Source organism: Panulirus ornatus, chromosome 1 (genome assembly GCF_036320965.1).
Source record: "Panulirus ornatus isolate Po-2019 chromosome 1, ASM3632096v1, whole genome shotgun sequence".
Lineage (NCBI taxonomy): Eukaryota > Metazoa > Arthropoda > Malacostraca > Decapoda > Palinuridae > Panulirus > Panulirus ornatus.
Genome location: NC_092224.1, coordinates 41,775,630 through 41,798,845, shown reverse-complemented (window position 1 = coordinate 41,798,845; position 23,216 = coordinate 41,775,630). Strand labels below are relative to the sequence as shown.

At 41.7% G+C, this 23,216-nt stretch overlaps 1 protein-coding gene across 1 annotated transcript in view; it reads right to left on the bottom strand.

Annotated features, from left to right (window-relative positions):
• Positions 1-23,216, bottom strand: part of Clbn (Nuclear export mediator factor NEMF homolog Clbn) — a 908,728-nt gene that overhangs the window by 832,623 nt on the left and 52,889 nt on the right. The window contains exon 5 of the mRNA XM_071695085.1: positions 811-947. Coding sequence (XP_071551186.1) covers positions 811-947 — 137 coding nt within the window. The remainder of the gene's footprint in view (positions 1-810; positions 948-23,216) is intronic.

The window sequence follows — 23,216 nt, the reverse complement described above, 5'->3', positions numbered from 1 at the left end:
AACAGAAGACTTGGAAGTCAATATAACCTGTTGTTAAGAGTCTTAGGAGATTAGTTAAGGGAACCAACTATCAGTTGGCAAACATTAAAAATGCATCAAAATTCAAGAATAAGAAAATATTTAAAAACTGTTCACAACCAACATAAGGCCAAAACCAGAATACAGTTTTCAAGTCTGGACACTGAACCTAAAGAAGAACAAAGAGCTAACAGAGAAGCTCTAAAGGAGAACAACAAAGATGGCAACAAAATCAGGAGAGCAAAGATACAAATTTGCAAACCTTGGTAGAGAGAAGAGTGAGGAGGTGATTGATTAAAACCTTTAAGTTAAAACAGATTGGTGAGGTAGAGAGTACACAGCACAAGAAATGTACAAACAGAACAATTAGAGGACAAAGCATAAGATCAATCTAGAAACTTCTTGAAAAGATATGAAGTACTATTATAGTATAAGAGTGATGGTAGAATGGAACAAAATGAAGAAAGGTAAATGCGAACTTATGAGAATTTGAAGAGTTGCATGATAGTACAGGATAATCAAAAGATAGGGCTTCACAAGTGCAAAAATCTCTCTCTGGACAGTAAATGTAGGAAATTATTGTTTTGCACTTCCTGACCATTGGTCCCAACCAGTGCATGTGGCTGGTTTCCTGGGTGAAACAATATCCACCATGGAAGATAGTCTTGATGCAGGAAGATTAAATACGGTATATACTGCAATGCTGTTCCATAATTCTAAAGACAAAGACAAAAAAGACATAAGATTCTACAATAATGAGATAAATAAAAAAAAAAGATGGATGATACAAACCCAACAATGGATTGAGAATCTTCTTCAGAGGGGTTTTCTCTTTAGCAGCTGTAAGTGCAGCCTTCACATCCTCTAATGACAATGGAGCTTTGGCCACTCGAGGACGGTCCACTGGGTACTTTTCATGAACAGCAAATCTGAAATAGGGAAATCTGACATAATCTGAACAAATACCAGACTGGCACTGGCAGCACCAATAAGTGTATTGATAGAGGTAATAACAGCAGCAAAGGCAATGATGGTGGCAGGGACAGAAGCAATGATGGTGGTAGTAGCAAAAATATGAATCGTGATGTGAGGAAGCAGCACCAATGCTGGTAACAACAAAACCACATTCTCTTTCTGGCTTTCTCTGGTAAGTGGTCATTTACCAAAGTTGTAGGCTATAGTGGTGCCCAGAATCATCTCACACTCTCTGTATCAAGAGTGCTGTTCTTACCTTTTCTTTCCTTTATGGGCATACAGAGTGTCTATTCACCCAGTTTCCTCCAGCCCCCAAAGGCTTAGGGATGTGAATTCACCCAGAAAATGGCAATTGTTAAACAAGATTTATTTTTATCATGTTGGAGGCTCCAGTCACAGACAAAAGTCCATATCAATGCCAGGCCTAAATTGAAATATAAGGTTAATGAAAGAGAAAAAGAAGGGACAAGTGAAAGTATTCATGAACTTTGGAGGAAGCAAAAAAATCTGCCTTTTAAAATGTATCAGGTCATAATTATTGGGAAAGACATGAGAGGATAGAGCGTTCCAAAGTTTCGACATTTTGGGAAAGAAACTTGTCAAACTGGCCAACCCTTGATGCAGCAGTTTGCTGAGTACTGCAAAGGCTAACTAGTGGTGGGGGCACAGAAGCAACCAGTTCTTGGGAGCAAAAACCTAAGTAATATATACAGAAGAGGGAAAGTAGACCAACATTGCAATGTTGGGCAAGTGGGTCAAATTTGGAAGTCAAATGAGAGAGAAAAGTTATGAAGAATTTTCAACAGAGAGATGGGTAGAAAATGGGTCTTGGAGGCATTCAATTTAGCTACATTTCGTTTACTATACTGAAATACCCTGTCCAAGTCTGAGTTTATCTAGGAAGCTGTGTCGAGACGAGATGCATTTTGAATGAAAAGGAGGAGCAGAACTGAAGGATGTGAAGGAATGTAGTGTTGAGTTGTCAGCATGTGTGCAGGTGATCATTTATATAAAATATGAAACCATTGATAAAAAGGAGACAAAGTGAAGGAGACAGAACAGAGCCTTGAGGGACACTGCTACTGATTGAGAAAGGGGGAGAGGCTGATCCATCAACAACCATGGAGATAGATCAACCAGAGAGGAATTTAGACATATGGGAGTGAAGCCAAAAGAGAGAAGCTTTGAGATGAGATCCCACAGTAACAACCTGTCAAAAGTTTTGGATATATCAAGTGCAACAACATAGGATACCCCAAAATCTTTCAGGGATGATGACTAGACTTATTAAGATAAGAAAGAATATCACCAGTGGATCTTACCTTACAGAAGCCATACTGGTGATCAGAGAGAAGACTGTGAGATTCAAGATGTCTGAAGATCTGGGTGCAGAGGAGGAATTCAAAGGCTTTGGAAATGGTATATGTCAGAGCAACAGGACAATAGATAGAGAGGTTAGAACAGTTATCCTTCTTGGGGATCGGATGTACCAATGCATGCCTCCAAGAGGGAAAAATTCTTATTTCTAAACAGAAACAGAACCTGCTCTTTATTTTCATAAATGTTTAGTGGAAGTAAAAGCAATAGTCGAGAGACTTAACTAATAACCAGAATATAGTGAGTAAGCAAACTTTATGGTACAATGGAGTCAAAAATGCCACATGCAAAGGGCTTGTTTCTCCTTATTTGTTTATATTCAGAAAAAGAAGATTTATAGAAAATGCACACCACACCAAAATTCCTGCCAAATAGTCATGAATAAATACACAGAGTAAATGAAAAAACAAAGTGAGGAAATAACCAAAGTGGAAAGTCTATAATCTATGTAAAACTGGGCCTGGGTGATGGTATATATGGTCAATAAACACCATCAATCAATGTCAGCATTTGGAAAGCATCTTAATGTTATCTTTAACAGGTATTCTAGAAGAGAGAGGGACATGAAACTAACTCAAGGAGTGAAATATGATAATTTCTTGCTAAATTAACCATGGAAAGGTCTGTGGAGCCTGGATGTGGATAGAGAGCTGTGGTTTTGGTGCAATTCACATGACAGCTGGAGACTGAGTGTGAATGAATCTGACCTTTTTTGCCTGTTTTCCTGGCGCTACCTCGCTGAAACAGGAGGTAGCAATGCTGTTTCCTTTGGGCAGGGTGGTGCCGGGAATGGATTGAAGGCAAGCAAATATGAATATGTACATGTGTATATATGTATATGTGTGTGTATGTGTAAGTATATGTATGTATATGTGTATATGATGATAAGTGTATGTATGTGCATGCATATGTATGTGTATGGGCATTTATGTATATATGGATGTGTATGCGAGTGGATGGGTCATTCTTTGTCTGTTTCCTGGTAATAATAAGAATAAGAATTAACAGTAATTAAGCTACATTAGGAAACATTTTTACTTTATACTTGATCGCCGTTTCCTTTATTAGTGAGGGAACACCAGGAACAGATGAAGGAAGACCACATCTGCTCACATATACATATATTTATTTATTTATCACATTCAATTGCCGTCTCCTGTATAAGTGAGGTAGCACAAGGAAACAGACGAAAGAATGGCAAAACCCACCCACATACGCATGTATACACATAAACCCTCACACAAGCACATATACATTCCAACATATACATACATACATATACATACACAGACATATATACAGACGTGCATATTCATACTTGCTGCCTTCATCCATTCCTGTCGCCACCCCACCACACACGAAATCCCCCCCATCCGAGGTAGCACTAGGAAAAGACAAAAAAAGGCAATATTCAGTCACACTCAGACCCTAGCTGTTTTTTGTAATGCACTAAAACCACACCTCCCTTTCCACATCCAGGCCTCACAAAACTTTCCATTGTTTACCCATGCTTTACATGCCCTGGTTCAATCCAATGACAGCACATCCACCCCAGTATACCACATCATTCTAATTCACTCTATTCCTTGCGCGCCTTTCACCCTCCTGTATGTTCAGGCCCCGATCACTCAAAATCTATTTCACTCCATCCTTCCACCTCCAATTTGGTCTCCCGCTTCTCACTCCTTCTACCTCAGACATATATATATCCTCTTTGTCAATCTTTCCTCACTCAATCACTCCATGTGACCAAACCATTCCACACACCCTCTTCTGCTCTCTCAACCACACTCTTCTTATTACCACACATCTCTCTTACCCTTTCATTACTTACTTGATCAAACCACCTCACACCACATATTGTCCTAAAACATTTCATTTCCAACACATCCACCATCCTCCTTTTGCTCTCTGAGATAACTTTCTCACCTTCCATGCTCCCAGAACTTTTGCCCCCTCCCCCATCCTGTGACTCACTTCTGCTTCCATGGTTTCATCCACTGCTAAATCCACTCCCAGATATCTAAAACACTTCACTCCCTCCAGTTTTTCTCTATTCAAACTTACCTCCCAATTAATTTGTCCCTCAACCCTACTGAGCCTAATAATCTTGCTCTTATTCACATTTACCCTCAGCTTTCTTCTTTCATGCACTTTACCAAACTCAGTCACCAACTTCTGCAGTTTCTCATCCAAATCAGCCACCAGTGCTGTATCATCAATGAAAAACAACTGACTCACTTCCCAAACCCTCTCATCTACAACAGACTCCATACTTTTCCCCCTCCCTCCAAAACTTTTGCATTCACCTCCCTAACAACCCCATCCATAAACAAATTAAACAACCATAAAGACATCATGCACCCCTGCTGTAAACCAACATTCACTGGAAACCACTCACTTTCCTCTCTTCCTTCTCATACACATGCCTTACATCCTCGATAAAAACTTTTCACTGCTTCTAGCAACTTACCTCCCACACTATACACTCTTAATACCTTCCACAAAGCATCTCTATCAACCCTATCATATCCCTTCTCCAGATCCATAAATGCTACATACAAATACATTTTCTTTTCTAAGTATTTCTCAACATACATTCTTCAATGCAAACACCTGTTCCACACATCCTCTAACACTTCTGAAACCACACTCATCATCCCAATCTGATGCTCTGTACATGGCTTTACCCTCTCAATCAATAACCTCCCATATAATTTCCCAGGAATACTCAACACACCTACACCTCTGTAATTTGAACATTCACCTTTATCCCCTTTGCGTTTGTACAATGACACTATGCAAGCATTCTGCCAATCCTCAGGCACTTTACCATGATCTATACATACACTGGATATCCTTACCAGCAAGTCAATAACATATTCATCACTTTATTACTAAATTCCACTGCAATACCATCCAAACCCACCGCCTTGCCGGCTTTCATCTTCTGCAAAGCTTTCACTACCTCTTCTCTGTTAACCAAACCATTCTCCCTGACCCCTTCACTTCGCAAACCACCTCGACCAAAACACCCTATATCTGCCACTCTATCATCTAACACATTCAAGAAATCTCCAAAACACTCACTCCATCTCCCTGTCATTTCATCACCACTTGTTATTTCCTACCCATTAGTCCCCTTCAACGATCTTCCCATTTGTTCTTTTATCTTACGCACTTTATTTACCTCCTTCCAAAACATCTTTTTATTCTCCCTAAAATTTAATGATACTCTCACCTCAACTCTCATTTACCCTCTTTTTCACCTCCTGCACCTTTCTCTTGACCCCCTCACTCTTTCTTTTATACATCTCCCAGTCATTTGCACTACTTCCCTGCAAAAATTGTCCAAACGCCTCTCTCTTCTCTTTCACTAGCAATCTTACTTCTTCATCCCACCACTCAATACCCTTTCTACTCTGCCCACCTTCCACCTTTCTCATGCCACAAGCATCTTTTGTGCAAGTCATCACTGCTTCCCTAAATACATCCCATTCCTCCCCCACTCCCTTTACGTCATTTGCTCTCACCTTTTGCCATTCTGCACTAAATCTCTCCTGGTACTTCCTCACACAAATCTCCTTTCCAAGCTCACTTACTTTCACCACTCTCTTCACCCCATTTTCTCTTCTTTTCTGAAAACCTCGACAAATCTTCACCTTTACATCCATAAGATAATGATCAGACATCCCTCCAGCTGCCCCTCTCAGCACATTAACCTCCAAAAGTCTCTCTTTCACATGCCTATCAATTATCACTTGATCCAATAACGCTCTCTGGCCATCTCTCCTACTTACATATGTATACTTATGTATATCTCTTTTTAAACCAGGTATTCCCAATCACCAGTCCCTTTTCAGCACACAAATCTACAAACTCTTCACCATTTCCATTTACAACACTGAACACCCCATGTACACTAATTATATCCTTAGCTGCCACATTACTCACCTTTGCGTTCAAATCACCCATCACTATAACCCACTCTCATGCATCAAAGCTCCTAACACACTCACTCAGCTGCTCCCAAAACACTTCCCTCTCATGATCTTTCTTCTCATGACCAGGTGCATAGGCACCAATAATCACCCATCTCTCTCCATCCACTTTCAGTTTTACCCATATTAATCTAGAGTTTACTTTCTTACACTTTATCACATACTCCCACAACTCCTGCTTCAGGAGTAGTGCTACTCCTTCTTTTGCTAATGTCCTCTCACCAACCCCTGACTTTACTCCCAAGACATTCCCAAACCACCTTTCCCCTTTACCCTTGAACTTTATTTCACTCAGAGTCAAAACATCCAGGTTCATTTCCTCAATCATACTACCTATCTCTCCTTTTTTATCACGTTGGTTACATCCACACGCATTTAGACACCCCAATCTGAGCCTTTGAGGAGGATGAGCACTCCCCACATGACTCCTTCTGTTTCCCATTTTAGAAAGTAAAAATACGAGGAGGGGAGGGTTTCTAGCCCCCCGCCCCCACCCCTTTCAGTCACCTTCTACAATACCAGGGGGAATATGTGGGAAGTATTCTTCCTACCCTATCCCCAGGGATATACATACATACATATCATTATAATTATCATCATACTTGATCTCTGTTTCCCACGTTAGCGAGGTAGCACCAGGAAGCAGATGAAGAAAGATCCATCCACTCTCTAATACGTATATACATATATAACATACTTGGTTGCTGCTTCCTGCACTAGTGAGGTAGGCCAAGAAACACACGAAGAAAGACCCATCCACTCATCTACACATATACATATGCACACATACACATACATATGCATACATATGCATACATACACATACATATATGCATGTATATACCCATACTTGCTCACCTTCATTCATTAAGAAAGGCCAAGTCTGCTCACATGCATTCTCTAGATGTCATGAGCGATGAACCGAAACCACAGCTCCCACAGATTTTTTCATGCTTTACCCAGGACATTTCATATGCCCTTTCCAATATGCCCAACTCCCACCTATCTCATGCCACATGCATCTTTGGCACATGCCATCACAGCTTCCTTTTCAATCAATACCCTCCCATACAAAATCCCATGAATACTCAACAAACTTATGCTTCTGCAGTTTGAACACTAAACTTTATCCCCTTACCCTTTCTATAATGGCACTATGCATGCACTCAACTGCAATACCATCCAATATCATCCACTGAAAGTGGATGGAAAGAGATGGGTGATGATTGGTGCTTATGCACCTGGTCATGAGAAGAAAGATCATAAGAAGCAAGTGTTTTGGGAGCAGCTGAGTAAGTGTGTCTACAGCTCTGGTGCACAAGACCAGGTATTAGTGATGGGTGATTTAAATGCAAAGGTGAGTAATGAGGCACTTGAGGGTACAACTGGTGAACATGGGGTATTCAATGTTATGAATGGAAATGGTGAAGAGGTAGTGGATTTGTGTGATTAAAAAAGACTGGTGATTGGTAATACCTGGTTTAAAAAGAGAGATATACAAAAGCATACGTGAGAAGGAGAGATGGTCAAAAGGCATTACTTAATTATGTGTTAATTGACAGGCATGTAAAAGAAAGACTTCTGGATATCAATGTGCTGAAAGGGGTACCTGGTGGGATGTCTGATCACTATCTTGTGGAGAAGGCAAAGATTTGTAAAGGTTTTCAAAAAAGAAAAGAAAATCTGGGGAGAAGAGAGTGGTGAGATTAAGTGAGCTTGGAAAGATTTGTGTGAGGAAGTACCAGGAGAGAGTGAGCAAATGACATGAGGGGAGTGAGTGAGGAATGGAATGTATTTAAGGAAGAAGAGATGGCACGTGTAAAAGATGCATGTGACATGGGAAAGGTGGGAGGTGGGCAGATTAGAAAGTGAAGTGAGTGGTGGGATGAAGTAAATTTGTTCATGAAAGAGAAAAGAGGGGCATCTGGACAATAGTTACAAGGAATGAGTGCAAATGACTATGAGAATTATAAAGGAAAGTGGCAGGAGGTCAAATGGAAGATGCAAGGTTAAAAAAGAGGGCAAATGAGAGATGGGGTGAGAGTGTATCATTAAACTTTAGGCAGAATAAAAAGATGTTTAGGAGGTAAATAATGTGCATAAGACAAGAGAACAAATGGGAACCAGTGAAGGGGGCAAGGGTGGATGTGATAACAGGTAGTGATGAAGTGAGAAGGATATGGAGTGAGAATTTTGAAGGACTATTGAATGTGTTCGATGACAGAGAGGCAGAAGTAGGGGGTTTTGGTTAGGGTGGTGTCCAAAGTGAGAGGGTCAGGGAGAATGGTTTGGTTAAGAGAGAAGAGGTAGTGAAATCTTTGCAGAAAATGAATCCAGTAAGGCGATGAATTTTGATGGTACTGTTGTTGAATTTATTAAGAAAGGGGGTGACTTTGTTGTTGAATGGTTGGTAAGGATATTCAATGTATGTATGAATCATGGTGAGGTACCTAAGGATTAGTGGAATGCATGCATAGTGCCACTGTAGAAAGGCAAAGGGGATAAAGGTGAGTTTTGAAACTACGGAGGCATGTTTGTTGAGTATTTCTGAAAAATTGTTTGGGAGGGTATCAAATGAGAGGGTGAAGGCATGTACAGAGCATCAGAATGGGGAGGAGCAGTGTGGTTTTAGAAGTGGTAGAGGATGTGTGGATCAGGTGTATGCTTTAAAGGATGTATGTGAGAAATACTTAGAAAAACAGATGGATTTGAATGTAGCATCTATGGATCTGGAGAAGGCATATGACAGGGTTGACAGAGATGCTTTGTGGAAGGCCTTAAGAGTATATGGTGTGGGAGGTAAGTTGCTAGAAGCAGTGAAAAGTTTTAACAAAGGTTGTAAGGCATGTGTACGAGTAAGAAGAGAGGAGAGTGATTGGTTCCCAGTGAAGATTGGTCTGCGGCAGGGGTGTGTGATATCCCTATGGTTTTATAATTTGTTTATGGATGAGGTGGTTCAGGAGGTAAATGCAAGAGTTCTGGAGAGAGGGGCGAGTACACAATCTGGTGTGGCTGAGAGGGACTGGGAAAAGAGTCACTTGATCTTCACTGATGATACAGCTTCTAGTGGCTGCAGAGGTTGGTGACTGAATTTTGAAACGTGTATGAAAGAAGAAAGTTGAGAATAAATGTGAATAAGAGCAACACTATTAGGTTCAGTAGGGTTGAGGGACAAGTTAATTAGGATGTATTTGAGTGAAGAAAAATGGGAGGAAGTGAAGTGTTTTAGATATCTGAGAGTGGACATAGCAGCAAGTGGAATCATGGAAGCAAAAGTGAGTCACCAAATGGGGGAGGGGCTGAAGGTTATGGGAGCAATGAAGACTGTGTGGAAAGAGAGAATGTTATCTTGGAAAGTAAAGACAGGTATGTTTAAAGGAATAGTAGTTCCAACAATATCATATGGTTACAAGGCATGGGCTATAGATAGGGTTGTATGGAGGAGGGTGGATGTGTTGGAAATGAAATGTTTGAGGACAGTATGTAGTGTGAGGTGATTTGATCAAGTGAATAATGAAAGGGAAAGGGAGATATGTGGTTGAAAATGCAGAAAAAGGTGCGTTGAAATGGTTTGGAAATATGAAAAGAATGAGGGAGGAAAGGTTGACAAAGAGGACATAAATGTCAGAGGTGGAGAGAACAAGGAGAAGCGGGAGACTAAACTGGTGGTGAAAGGATGTAGGGAAAAAGATTTTGAGTGATCAGGGCCTGAGAATACAGGAGGGTGAGAGGTGTACGAGGGATAGAGTGCATTGGAACGATGTGGTATACTGGGGTCGACATGCTGTCAATCGACTAAACCAGGGCATGTGAAGTGTCTGGGGTAAACCATGGAAAGGTCTGTGGGGCCTGGATGTGGATAAGGAGCTGTGATTTTGGTGCATTACACATGACAGCTAGAGACTGTGTGTGAACGAAATGTGGCATTTTTTGTCTGTTTTCCAGGTGCTGCCTTGCTGAAGAAGGGGGTAGCGATGCTGTCTCCTGTGGGATGGGTTAGAGCCGGAAATGGATGAAGGCAAGCAAGTATGAATATAGTGTGTGAAAGAAGAAAGCTGAGAGTAAATGTAAAATAGAGCAAGGTTATTAGGTTCAATAGGGTTGAGGGACAAGTTAACTGGGAGGTAAGTTTGAATGAAGAAAAACTGGAGGTACTGATGTATTTTAGATATAAGGGAGTGGATTTAGCAGCGGATGGAACCATGGAAGCGGAAGTGAGTCACAGGGTGGGGGAGGGGGCAAAGGTTGAAGAACGTGTGGAAGGCAAGAACATTAGCTTGGAGAGCAAAAATGGGTATGTTTGAAGGAATAGTGGTTCCAACATGGTATATGGCTGCAAGGCATGGGCTACAGATAAGGTTGTACTGAGGAGAGTGGATGTGTTGGAAATGAAATGTTTGAGGGCAATATCTGGTGTAAGGTGGTTTGATTGAGTAAGTAATGTAAGAGTAAGAGAGATGTGTGGAAATATAAGAGTATGGTTGAGAGAGCATAAGATGGTGTGTTTAAATGGTTTGAACACATCAAAAGAATGAGTAAGAAAAGATTGAGAAAGAGGATATATGTGTCAGAGGTGGAAGGAACAAGAAGCAGGAGAACAAATTGGATGTGGAAGGATGGAGTGAAAAATTGTCTGAGCGATCGGGGCCTCAACATAAGGAAGATGAGAGGCATGCAAAGAATAGAATGGATTGGAACGATGTGGTGTACCGGGAGCAATGTGCTGTCAATGGATTGAACCAGGGCATGTGAAGCGTCTGGGGTAAACCATTGAAAGGTCTGTAGGGCCTGCATATGGATAGGGAGCTGTGGTTTTGATGCATTACATAAGACAGCTAGAGACTCAGTGTGAATGAATGTGGCCTTTTAGTCTCTTTTCATGGTGTTACCTCGCCGAAGCAGGGGATAGTGATGCTGTTTTCCTTTGGGGCGGGGTGGCGACAGGAATGGATGAAGGTAAGCAAGTATGAATATGTACATGTGTATGTATGTAATGTCTGCATATGTGTTTGTATATATATATGTGCATGTCCATGTATGGGTAATTATGTATATATATGGGTATGCGAGTGGATGGGCCGTTCTTCGTCTGTTTCATGTCGCTACCTCGGTGATGTGGGAAACGGCATATACTTAATAGCTGTTTCCCATGACAGGAAGGTAGCACCAGGAGACAGACAAAGAATGGCCAAGTCACTCAGATATACGCATACATTCCTTTGAGTCCACGGGGAAAATGAAACATGATAAGGGAACTTATATTTCATTTTTCCTGTGGACTCATAGGAATATACTTGAATATGTGCAAAATTGTGGTCCTTTCCATATATATACATATATATATATATATATATATATATATATATATATATATATATATATATATATATATATATATTTTTTTTGCTTTGTCGCTGTCTCCCGCGTTTGCGAGGTAGCGCAAGGAAACAGACGAAAGAAATGGCCCAACCCACCCCCATACACATGTATATACATACGTCCACACACGCAAATACACATACCTACACAGCTTTCCATGGTTTACCCCATACGCTTCACATGCCTTGATTCAATCCACTGACAGCACGTCAACCCCGGTATACCACATCGCTCCAATTCACTCTATTCCTTGCCCTCCTTTCACCCTCCTGCATGTTCAGGCCCCGATCACACAAAATCTTTTTCACTCCATCTTTCCACCTCCAATTTGGTCTCCCTCTTCTCCTCGTTCCCTCCACCTCCTACACATATATTCTCTTGGTCAATCTTTCCTCACTCATTCTCTCCATGTGCCCGAACCATTTCAAAACACCCTCTTCTGCTCTCTCAACCACGCTCTTTTTATTTCCACACATCTCTCTTACCCTTACGTTACTTACTCGATCAAACCACCTCACACCACACATTGTCCTCAAACATCTCATTTCCAGCACATCTATCCTCCTGCGCACAACTCTATCCATAGCCCACGCCTCGCAACCATACAACATTGTTGGAACCACTATTCCTTCAAACATACCCATTTTTGCTTTCCGAGATAATGTTCTCGACTTCCACATATTCTTCAAGGCTCCCAGAATTTTCGCCCCCTCCCCCACCCTATGATCCACTTCCGCTTCCATGGTTCCATTCGCTGCCAGATCCACTCCCAGATATCTAAAACACTTCACTTCCTCCAGTTTTTCTCCATTCAAACTCACCTCCCAATTGACTTGACCCTCAACCCTACTGTACCTAATAACCTTGCTCTTATTCATATTTACTCTTAACTTTCTTCTTTCACACACTTTACCAAACTCAGTCACCAGCTTCTGCAGTTTCTCACATGAATCAGCCACCAGCGCTGTATCATCAGCGAACAACAACTGACTCACTTCCCAAGCTCTCTCATCCCCAACAGACTTCATACTTGCCCCTCTTTCCAAAACTCTTGCATTCACCTCCCTAACCACCCCATCCATAAACAAATTAAACAACCATGGAGACATCACACACCCCTGCCGCAAACCTACATTCACTGAGAACCAATCACTTTCCTCTCTTCCTACACGTATACATGCCTTACATCCTCGATAAAAACTTTTCACTGCTTCTAACAACTTGCCTCCCACACCATATATTCTTAATACCTTCCACAGAGCATCTCTATCAACTCTATCATATGCCTTCTCCAGATCCATAAATGCTACATACAAATCCATTTGCTTTTCTAAGTATTTCTCACATACATTCTTCAAAGCAAACACCTGATCCACACATCCTCTACCACTTCTGAAACCACACTGCTCTTCCCCAATCTGATGCTCTGTACATGCCTTCACCCTCTCAATCAATATCCTCCCATATAATTTACCAGGAATACTCAACAAACTTATACCTCTGTAATTTGAGCACTCACTCTTATCCCCTTTGCCTTTGTACAATGGCACTATGCACGCCAATCCTCAGGCACGTCACCATGAGTCATACATACATTAAATAACCTTACCAACCAGTCAACAATACAGTCACCCCCTTTTTTAATAAATTCCACTGCAATACCATCCAAACCTGCTGCCTTGCCGGCTTTCATCTTCCGCAAAGCTTTTACTACCTCTTCTCTGTTTACCAAATCATTTTCCCTAACTCTCTCACTTTGCACAGCACCTCGACCAAAACACCCTATATCTGCCACTCTATCATCAAACACATTCAACAAACCTTCAAAATACTCACTCCATCTCCTTCTCACATCACCACTACTTGTTATCACCTCCCCATTTGCGCCCTTCACTGAAGTTCCCATTTGCTCCCTTGTCTTACGCACTTTATTTACCTCCTTCCAGAACATCTTTTTATTCTCCCTAAAATTTAATGATACTCTCTCACCCCAACTCTCATTTGCCCTTTTTTTCACCTCTTGCACCTTTCTCTTGACCTCCTGTCTCTTTCTTTTATACATCTCCCACTCAATTGCATTTTTTCCCTGCAAAAATTGTCCAAATGCCTCTCTCTTCTCTTTCACTAATACTCTTACTTCTTCATCCCACCACTCACTACCCTTTCTAATCAACCCACCCACTCTTCTCATGCCACAAGCATCTTTTGCGCAATCCATCACTGATTCCCTAAATACATCCCATTCCTCCCCCACTCCCCTTACTTCCATTGTTCTCACCTTTTTCCATTCTGTACTCAGTCTCTCCTGGTACTTCCTCACACAAGTCTCCTTCCCAAGCTCACTTACTCTCACCACCCTCTTCACCCCAACATTCACTCTTCTTTTCTGAAAACCCATACAAATCTTCACGTTAGCCTCCACAAGATAATGATTAGACATCCCTCCAGTTGCACCTCTCAGCACATTAACATCCAAAAGTCTCTCTTTCGCGCGCCTGTCAATTAACACGTAATCCAATAACGCTCTCTGGCCATCTCTCCTACTTACATAAGTATACTTAGGTATATCTCGCTTTTTAAACCAGGTATTCCCAATCATCTGTCCTTTTTCAGCACATAAATCTACAAGCTTTTCACCATTTCCATTTACAACACTGAACACCCCATGTATACCAATTATTCCCTCAACTGCCACATTACTCACCTTTGCATTCAAATCACCCATCACTATAACCCGGTCTCGTGCATCAAAACCACTAACACACTCATTCAGCTGCTCCCAAAACACTTGCCTCTCATGATCTTTCTTCTCATGCCCAGGTGCATATGCACCAATAATCACCCATCTCTCTCCAACAACTTTCAGTTTTACCCATATTAATCGAGAATTTACTTCCTTACATTCTATCACATACTCCCACAACTCCTGTTTCAAGAGTATTGCTACTCCTTCCCTTGCTCTTGTCTTCTCACTAACCCCTGACTTTACTCCCAAGACATTCCCAAACCACTCTTCCCCTTTACCCTTTAGCTTCGTTTCACTCAGAGCCAAAACATCCAGGTTCCTTTCCTCAAACATACTACCTATCTCTCCTTTTTTCACATCTTGGTTACATCCACACACATTTAGGCACCCCAATCTGAGCCTTCGAGGAAGATGAGCACTCCCTGCAAATATACATCTCAATGTACACATATATATACACACAGACACATACATATATACCCATGCACACAATTCACACTGTCTGCCTTTATTCATTCCCATCGTCACCTCGCCACACATGGAATACCATCCCCCTCCCCCCTCATGTGTGCGAGGTAGCACTAGGAAAAGACAGCAAAGGCCCCATTCGTTCACACTGACTCTCTAGCTGTCATGCACTAATGCCCGAAACCACAGCTCCCTTTCCACATCCAGGCCCCACACAACTTTCCATGATTTACCCCAGACGCTTCACAGGCCCTGATTCAATCCACTGACAGCACGTCAACCCCGGTATACTACATCGATCCAAATCACTCTATTCCTTGCCCTCCTTTCACCCTCCTGCATGTTCACGCCCCGATCACACAAAATCTTTTTTCACTCCATCTTTCCACCTCCAATTTGGTCTCCCACTTCTCCTCGTTTCCTCCACCTCCGACACATATATCCTCTTGGTCAATCTTTCCTCACTCATTCTCTCCATGTGCCCAAACCATTTCAAAACACCCTCTTCTGCTCTCTCAACCACGCTCTTTTTATTTCCACACATCTCTCTTACCCTTACGTTACTTACTCGTTCAAACCACCTCACACCACACATTGTCCTCAAACATGTCATTTCCAGCACATCCATCCTCCTGCGCACAACTCTATCCATAGCCCACGCCTTGCAACCATACAACATTGTTGGAACCACTATTCCTTCAAACTTACCCATTTTTGCTTTCCGAGATAATGTTCTAGACTTCCACACATTCTTCAAGGCTCCCAGAATTTTTGCCCCTCCCCCACCCTATGATCCACTTACGCTTCCATGGTTCCATCCGCTGCCAGATCCACTCCCAGATATCTAAAACACTTTACTTCCTCCAGTTTTTCTCCATTCAAACTTACCTCCCAATTGACTTGACCCTCAACCCTACTGTACCTAATAACCTTGCTCTTATTCACACTTACTCTTAACTTTCTTCTTTCACACACTTTACCAAACCACACTGCTCTCCCCCAATCTGATGCACTGTACATGCCGTCACCCTCTCAATCAATACCCTACCATATAATTTACCAGGAATACTCAACGAACTTATACCTCTGTAATTTGAGCACTCACTCTTATCCCCTTTGCCTTTGTACAATGGCACTATGCACGCCAATCCTCAGGCACCTCACCATGAGTCATACATACATTAAATAACCTTACCAACCAGTCAATAATACAGTCACCCCCTTTTTTAATAAATTCCACTGCAATACCATCCAAACCTGCTGCCTTGCCGGCTTTCATCTTCCGCAAAGCTTTTACTACCTCTTCTCTGTTTACCAAATCATTTTCCCTAACCCTCTCACTTTGCACACCACCTCGACCAAAACACCCTATATCTGCCACTCTATCATCAAACACATTCAACAAACCTTCAAAATACTCACTTCATCTCCTTCTCACATCACCAATACTTGTCATCACCTCCCCATTTGGGCCCTTCACTGAAGTTCCCATTTGCTCCCTTGTCTTACGCACTTTATTTTATTTACCTCCTTCCAGAACATCTTTTTATCCTCCCTAAAATTTAATGATACTCTCTCACCCCAACTCTCATTTGCTCTCTTTTTCACCTCTTGCACCTTTCTCTTGACCTCCTGTCTCTCTTTTATACATCTCCCACTCAATTGCATTTTTTCCCTGCAAAAATTGTCCAAATGCCTCTCTCTTCTCTTTCCCTAATAATCTTACTTCTTCATCCCACCACTCACTACCCTTTGTAATCAACCCACCTCCCACTCTTCTCATGCCACAAGCATCTTTTGCGCAATCCATCACTGATTCCCTAAATACATCCCATTCCTCCCCCACTCCCCTTACTTCCATTGTTGTCACCTTTTTCCATTCTGTACTCAGTCTCTCCTGGTACTTCCTCACACAAGTCTCCTTCCCAAGCTCACTTACTCTCACCACCCTCTTCACCCCAACATTCACTCTTCTTTTCTGAAAACTCATACAAATCTTCACCTTAGCCTCCACAAGATAATGATCAGACATCCCTCCAGTTGCACCTCTCAGCACATTAACATCCAAAAGTCTCTCTTTCGCGCGCCTGTCAATTAACACGTAATCCAATAATGCTCTCTGGCCATCTCTCCTACTTACATACATATACTTATGTATATCTCGCTTTTTAAACCAGGTATTCCCAATCACTAGTCCTTTTTCAGCACATAAATCTACAATCTCTTCACCATTTCCATTTACAACACAGACACCCCATGTATACCAATTATTCCCTCAACTGCCACATTACTCACCTTTGCATTTAAATCACCCATATATATATATATATATATATATATATATATATATATATATATATATATATATATACCTGTGGAAGGTATTAAGAATATATGGTGTGGGAGGAAAGTTGTTAGAAGCAGTGAAAAGTTTTTATCGAGGATGTAAGTCATGTGTACGTGTAGGAAGAGAGGAAAGTGATTGGTTCTCAGTGAATGTAGGTTTGCGGCAGGGGTGTGTGATGTCTCCATGGTTGTTTAATTTGTTTATGGATGGGGTTGTTAGGGAGGTAAATGCAAGAGTTTTGGAAAGAGGGGCAAGTATGAAGTCTGTTGGAGATGAGACAGCTTGGGAAGTGAGTCAGTTGTTGTTCGCTGATGATACAGCGCTGGTGGCTGATTCATGTGAGAAACTGCAGAAGCTGGTGACTGAGTTTGGTAAAGTGTGTGGAAGAAGAAAGTTAAGAGTAAATGTGAATAAGAGCAAGGTCATTAGGTACAGTAGGGTTGAGGGTCAAGTCAATTGGGAGGTGAGTTTGAATGGAGAAAAACTGGAGGAAGTGAAGTGTTTTAGATATCTGGGAGTGGATCTGGCAGCGGATGGAACCATGGAAGCGGAAGTGGATCATAGGGTGGGGGAGGGGGCGAAAATTCTGGGGGCCTTGAAGAATGTGTGGAAGTCGAAAACATTATCTCGGAAAGCAAAAATGGGTATGTTTGAAGGAATAGTGGTTCCAACAATGTTGTATGGTTGCGAGGCATGGGCTATGGATAGAGTTGTGCGCAGGAGGATGGATGTGCTGGAAATGACATGTTTGAGGACAATGTGTGGTGTGAGGTGGTTTGATCGAGTGAGTAACGTAAGGGTAAGAGAGATGTGTGGAAATAAAAAGAGCGTGGTTGAGAGAGCAGAAGAGGGTGTTTTGAAGTGGTTTGGGCACATGGAGAGAATGAGTGAGGAAAGATTGACCAAGAGGATATATGTGTCGGAGGTGGAGGGAACGAGGAGAAGAGGGAGACCAAATTGGAGGTGGAAAGATGGAGTGAAGAAGATTTTGTGTGATCGGGGCCTGAACATGCAGGAGGGTGAAAGGAGGGTAAGGAATAGAGTGAATTGGAGCGATGTGGTATACCGGGGTTGACGTGCTGTCAGTGGATTGAATCAAAGCATGTGAAGCGTCTTGGGTAAACCATGGAAAGCTGTGTAGGTATGTATATTTGCGTGTGTGGACGTATGTATATACATGTGTATGGGGGGGGTTGGGCCATTTCTTTCGTCTGTTTCCTTGCGCTACCTCGCAAACGTGGGAGACAGCGACAAAGTATAATAAAAAAAAAATATATATATATATATATATATACATATATATATATACATATATATATATATATATATATATATATATATATATATATATATATATATATATATATATATATATATATAACTATTTATATATAACTATATATATATATATATATATATATATATATATATATATATATATATATATATATATAAATATATATATATATATATTTCTTTTTTTTTTTTTGCCTTGTCGCTGTCTCCCGCGTTTGCGAGTAAGCGCAAGGAAAGAGACGAAAGAAATGGCCCAACCCACCCCATACACATGTATATACATACGTCCACACATGCAAATATACATACCTACACAGCTTTCCATGGTTTACCCCAGACGCTTCACATGCCTTGATTCAATCCACTGACAGCACGTCAACCCCGGTATACCACATCGCTCCAATTCACTCTATTCCTTGCCCTCCTTTCACCCTCCTGCATGTTCAGGCCCCGATCACACAAAATCTTTTTCACTCCATCTTTCCACCTCCAATTTGGTGTCCCTCTTCTCCTCGTTCCCTCCACCTCTGACACATACATCCTCTTGGTCAATCTTTCCTCACTCATTCTCTCCATGTGACCAAACCATTTCAAAACACCCTCTTCTGCTCTCTAAACTACGCTCTTTTTATTTCCACACATCTCTCTTACCCTTACGTTGCTTACTCGATCAAACCACCTCACACCACACATTGTCCTCAAACATCTCATTTCCAGCACATCCACCCTCCTGCGCACAACTCTATCCATAGTCCACGCCTCGCAACCATAAAACATTGTTGGAACCACTATTCCTTCAAACATACCCATTTTTGCTTTCCGAGATAATGTTCTCGACTTCCACACATTCTTCAAGGCTCCCAGAATTTTCGCCCCTCCCCCACCCTATGATCCACTTACACTTCCATGGTTCCATCCGCTGCCAGATCCACTCCCAGATATCTAAAACACTTTACTTCCTCCAGTTTTTCTCCATTCAAACTTACCTCCCAATTGACTTGACCCTCAACCCTACTGTACCTAATAACCTTGCTCTTATTCACATTTACTTTTAACTTTCTTCTTTCACACACTTTACCAAACTCAGTCACCAGCTTCTGCAGTTTCTCACATGAATCAGCCACCAGCGCTGTATCATCAGCGAACAACAACTGACTCACTTCCCAAGCTCTCTCATCCCCAACAGACTTCATACTTGCCCCTCTTTCCAAAACTCTTGCATTCACCTCCCTAACAACCCCATCCATAAACAAATTAAACAACCATGGAGACATCACACACCCCTGCCGCAAACCTACATTCACTGAGAACCAATCACTTTCCTCTCTTCCTACACGTACACATGCCTTACATCCTCGATAAAAACTTTTCACTGCTTCTAACAACTTGCCTCCCACACCATATATTCTTAATACCTTCCACAGAGTATCTCTATCAACTCTATCATATGCCTTCTCCAGATCCATAAATGCTACATACAAATCTTCGCCAATGGAACTACCTTGGCCACCAGTGATGCTACTACGTTTGTGAATCAAAAACCATTGCAACACAAACCTCGTCAGGTGGTAGTGTCCCGCAGTGTATCGAGACAGACTTCCCCAGAACTTTTTAAAGGGGAAGTAAATATTTATAGTTGTGTTACTGGAGTGATAGTTTTTCATACATGGTGTTTTGACAAGAAAATAGTGAAATTGGAAAAAATGTAGCTTAGACATTGAAGCTTATTGATACAGTGGTTAAATTGATGAGAACTACTATTGACTTTTGTGTAAATAAATTAAACATTTCCTTTTTCCATAGCCAGAGGTTGAACCATTATGTGACCTTCATTTTTTTTTCTTTTCATTGCAAGCTAGAAGTTTCAGTTTTCTAAATTGTTTCTTACATTTTTCATATGTATATATATGTATGTGTGTGTGTGTGTATATGTGCGTGTGTGTGTGTGTATGTGTGTGTATGTGTAAATATATATATGTATATTATCCCTGGGGATAGGGGTGAAAGAATACTTCCCACGCATTCCTTGTGTGTCGTAGAAAGCGACTAGAGGGGACGGGAGCGGGGGCCCAGAAATCCTCCCCTCCTTGTATTTTTTTTAACTTTCTAAAAATGGGAAACAGAAGAAGGAGTCACGCGGGGAGTGCTCATACTCCTTGAAGGCTCAGATTGGGGTGCCTAAATGTGTGTGGATATAACCAAGATGTGAAAAAAGGAGAGATAGGTAGTATGTTTGAGGAAAGGAACCTGGATGTTTTGGCTCTGAGTGAAACGAAGCTCAAGGGTGAAGGGGAAGAGTGGTTTGGGAATGTCTTGGGAGTAAAGTCAGGGGTTAGTGAGAGGACAAGAGCAAGGGAAGGAGTAGCAGTACTCCTGAAACAGGAGTTGTGGGAGTATGTGATAGAATGTAAGAAAGTAAATTCTCGATTAATATGGGTAAAACTGAAAGTTGATGGAGAGAGATGGGTGATTATTGGTGCATATGCACCTGGGCATGAGAAGAAAGATCATGAGAGGCAAGTGTTTTGGGAGCAGCTGAATGAGTGTGTTAGTGGTTTTGATGCACGAGACCGGGTTATAGTGATGGGTGATTTGAATGCAAAGGTGAGTAATGTGGCAGTTGAGGGAATAATTGGTATACATGGGGTGTTCAGTGTTGTAAATGGAAATGGTGAAGAGCTTGTAGATTTATGTGCTGAAAAAGGACTGATGATTGGGAATACCTGGTTTAAAAAGCGAGATATACATAAGTATACTTATGTAAGTAGGAGAGATGGCCAGAGAGCGTTATTGGATTACGTGTAAATTGACAGGCGCGCGAAAGAGAGACTTTTGGATGTTAATGTGCTGAGAGGTGCAACTGGAGGGATGTCTGATCATTATCTTGTGGAGGCGAAGGTGAAGATTTGTATGGGTTTTCAGAAAAAAAGATTGAATGTTGGGGTGAAGAGGGTGGTGAGAGTAAGTGAGCTTGGGAAGGAGACTTGTGTGAGGAAGTACCAGGAGAGACTGAGTACAGAATGGAAAAAGGTGAGAACAATGGAAGTAAGGGGAGTGGGGGAGGAATGGGATGTATTTAGGGAATCAGTGATGGATTGGCAAAAGATGCTTGTGGCATGAGAAGAGTGGGAGGTGGGTTGATTAGAAAGGGTAGTGAGTGGTGGGATGAAGAAGTAAGAGTATTAGTGAAAGAAAAGAGAGAGGCATTTGGACGATTTTTGCAGGGAAAAAATACAGTTGAGTGGGAGACGTATAAAAGAAAGAGACAGGAGGTCAAGAGAAAGGTGCAAGAGGTGAAAAAAAGGGCAAATGAGAGTTGGGGTGAGAGAGTATCATTAAATTTTAGGGAGAATAAAAAGATGTTCTGGAAGGAGGTAAATAAAGTGCGTAAGACAAGGGAGCAAATGGGAACTTCAGTGAAGGGCGCAAATGGGGAGGTGATAACAAGTAGTGGTGATGTGAGAAGGAGATGGAGTGAGTATTTTGAAGGTTTGTTGAATGTGCTTGATGATAGAGTGGCAGATATAGGGTGTTTTGGTCGAGGTGGTGTGCAAAGTGCGAGGGTTAGGGAAAATGATTTGGTAAACAGAGAAGAGGTAGTAAAAGCTTTGCGGAAGATGAAAGCCGGCAAGGCAGCAGGTTTGGATGGTATTGCAGTGGAATTTATTAAAAAAGGGGGTGACTGTATTGTTGACTGGTTGGTAAGGTTATTTAATGTATGTATGACTCATGGTGAGGTGCCCGAGGATTGGCGGAATGCGTGCATAGTGCCATTGTACAAAGGCAAAGGGGATAAGAGTGAGTGCTCAAATTACAGAGGTATAAGTTTGTTGAGTATTCCTGGCAAATTATATGGGAGGGTATTGATTGAGAGGGTGAAGGCATGTACAGAGCATCAGATTGGGGAAGAGCAGTGTGGTTTCAGAAGTGGTAGAGGATGTGTGGATCAGGTGTTTGCTTTGAAGAATGTATGTGAGAAATACTTAGAAAAGCAAATGGATTTGTATGTAGCATCTATGGATCTGGAGAAGGCATATGATAGAGTTGATAGAGATGCTCTGTGGAAGGTATTAATAATATATGGTGTGGGAGGCAAGTTGTTAGAAGCAGTGAAAAGTTTTTATCGAGGATGTAAGGCATGTGTACGTGTAGGAAGAGAGGAAAGTGATTGGTTCTCAGTGAATGTAGGTTTGCGGCAGGGGTGTGTGATGTCTCCATGGTTGTTTAATTTGTTTATGGATGGGGTTGTTAGGGAGGTGAATGCAAGAGTTTTGGAAAGAGGGGCAAGTATGAAGTCTGTTGGGGATGAGACAGCTTGGGAAGTGAGTCAGTTGTTGTTCGCTGATGATACAGCACTGGTGGCTGATTCATGTGAGAAACTGCAGAAGCTGGTGACTGAGTTTGGTAAAGTGTGTGAAAGAAGAAAGTTAAGAGTAAATGTGAATAAGAGCAAGGTTATTAGGTACAGTAGGGTTGAGGGTCAAGTCAATTGGGAGGTGAGTTTGAATGGAGAAAAACTGGAGGAAGTGAAGTGTTTTAGATATCTGGGAGTGGATCTGGCAGCGGATGGAAACATGGAAGCGGAAGTGGATCATAGGGTAGGGGAGGG